Source organism: Lolium rigidum, chromosome 3 (assembly GCF_022539505.1).
Source record: "Lolium rigidum isolate FL_2022 chromosome 3, APGP_CSIRO_Lrig_0.1, whole genome shotgun sequence".
In the NCBI taxonomy this organism is placed as follows: domain Eukaryota; kingdom Viridiplantae; phylum Streptophyta; class Magnoliopsida; order Poales; family Poaceae; genus Lolium; species Lolium rigidum.
In genome coordinates, this window is record NC_061510.1 from 252605580 (window position 1) to 252606858 (window position 1279).

The 1279-nt window shown below is 49.7% G+C and overlaps 1 protein-coding gene across 1 annotated transcript; it reads left to right on the forward strand.

The window, feature by feature from the left end:
- The first annotated feature begins 362 nt into the window (after positions 1-362).
- Positions 363-911, forward strand: LOC124699329 (probable non-specific lipid-transfer protein 3). Its single transcript, XM_047231649.1, has 2 exons — positions 363-754; positions 846-911. The coding sequence occupies exons 1-2, from the start codon at positions 399-401 to the stop codon at positions 853-855; spliced, it is 366 nt and encodes a 121-aa protein (XP_047087605.1). The 5' UTR covers positions 363-398; the 3' UTR covers positions 856-911.
- The last annotated feature ends 368 nt before the right edge of the window (positions 912-1279 follow it).

Genomic DNA, 1279 nt, shown 5'->3' on the forward strand with positions numbered 1-1279 from the left:
AACCAATTGTTCACTACATTCGAAGACCGGATCAGGCAGAAGGTCCCATATACAAATTTTCCATTTTCTAACAGCTAGTGGATATTTTTTTTCGAGAACACACAGTAGAATTGCGGGTCTTTTATATTAAGCTTGAAAGTGATGAAAATTCAAAAGGATCCTAGAGAAATACGATGACAATGACGATCGAACTCTCACTTTAATTAAAAAGTACAAAATCCCAACTGCCAACGACCTCCCAGGGACAGGTGGACGGCCAACAAACTGATCGTCCAATCATGCACGCCATGCACACCTCCCTGCTATTTATACCCCTCCAATCCAACTCCTCTCTTCCACCAACGTACGCCAGTACACTCACTTAGCAACGCAGAGAGATCGATCTCGTCAGATCATCGATGGCGGCTAGCAGCAAGGCCACCGCCTTCCTGGCCCTGGCGGCGTTTGTGGTGGTGCTGATGGCGGCGGGGGAGGCGTCGGCGGCGGTGACGTGCGGCCAGGTGGGATCATCGCTCGCGCCGTGCATCCCGTACGCGACGGGGAAGTCGGCCACGCTGTCGCAGGGGTGCTGCAGCGGCATGAAGAGCCTCAACGCGATGGCGCGCACGAGCGCCGATCGCCAGGCGGTGTGCCGCTGCCTCAAGAGCCTCGCCGGCAGCGTCAAGTCCGTCGACCTCGGCGTCGTCGCCGGCGCGCCCGCCAAGTGCGGCATCAGCGTGCCCTTCCCCATCAGCATGTCCACCGACTGCAACAAGTAAGTTACAGTAATTGCTTATGCTTAGCTAGCCACCTCTATTTTCTTTCTCTCGACCGATTCCTGACTATTTGTTCTTCATGTGATGCAGGGTTAACTAGATGGATCGATCGATCTATCAAGGGTTTCCTACGTGTGCAAGATTCTGAATCACTAATTAAGATGAAATAAAACGTGCGTGTGTTCATGTGTTGCACGTACGCAGTATGTACGTCTGATGTGGGTGTCGTCGTGTGTCTACGCCAGTGTGAACTGCTACTCCTATTGATGTGTAGTCCTATACTCGTACTTCAGTGTTCTATCCGACCTACTCCTACTTGATGGGTCAATTAATATATATACTACAAGGCCGGAAATTCCTATAAGGCAGTAATTTGCTTACCGTTTCTGTTCGTGCTGGTTGTTATCGACAGCTTAACATTGTCTATCGAAACGGGTCTATCTAGATTGTAGACCACGACCCTACAAGGTCGCATAAAAAAGAAAAAAAGAAAATCAAAACTTGTGCAAAATTGACTATGAGAA

Excerpts from the sequence above, each read along its gene's own strand:
- LOC124699329 (XM_047231649.1), top strand. The coding sequence starts at position 399 with ATGGCGGCTAGCAGCAAGGCCACCGCCTTCCTGGCCCTGGCGGCGTTT.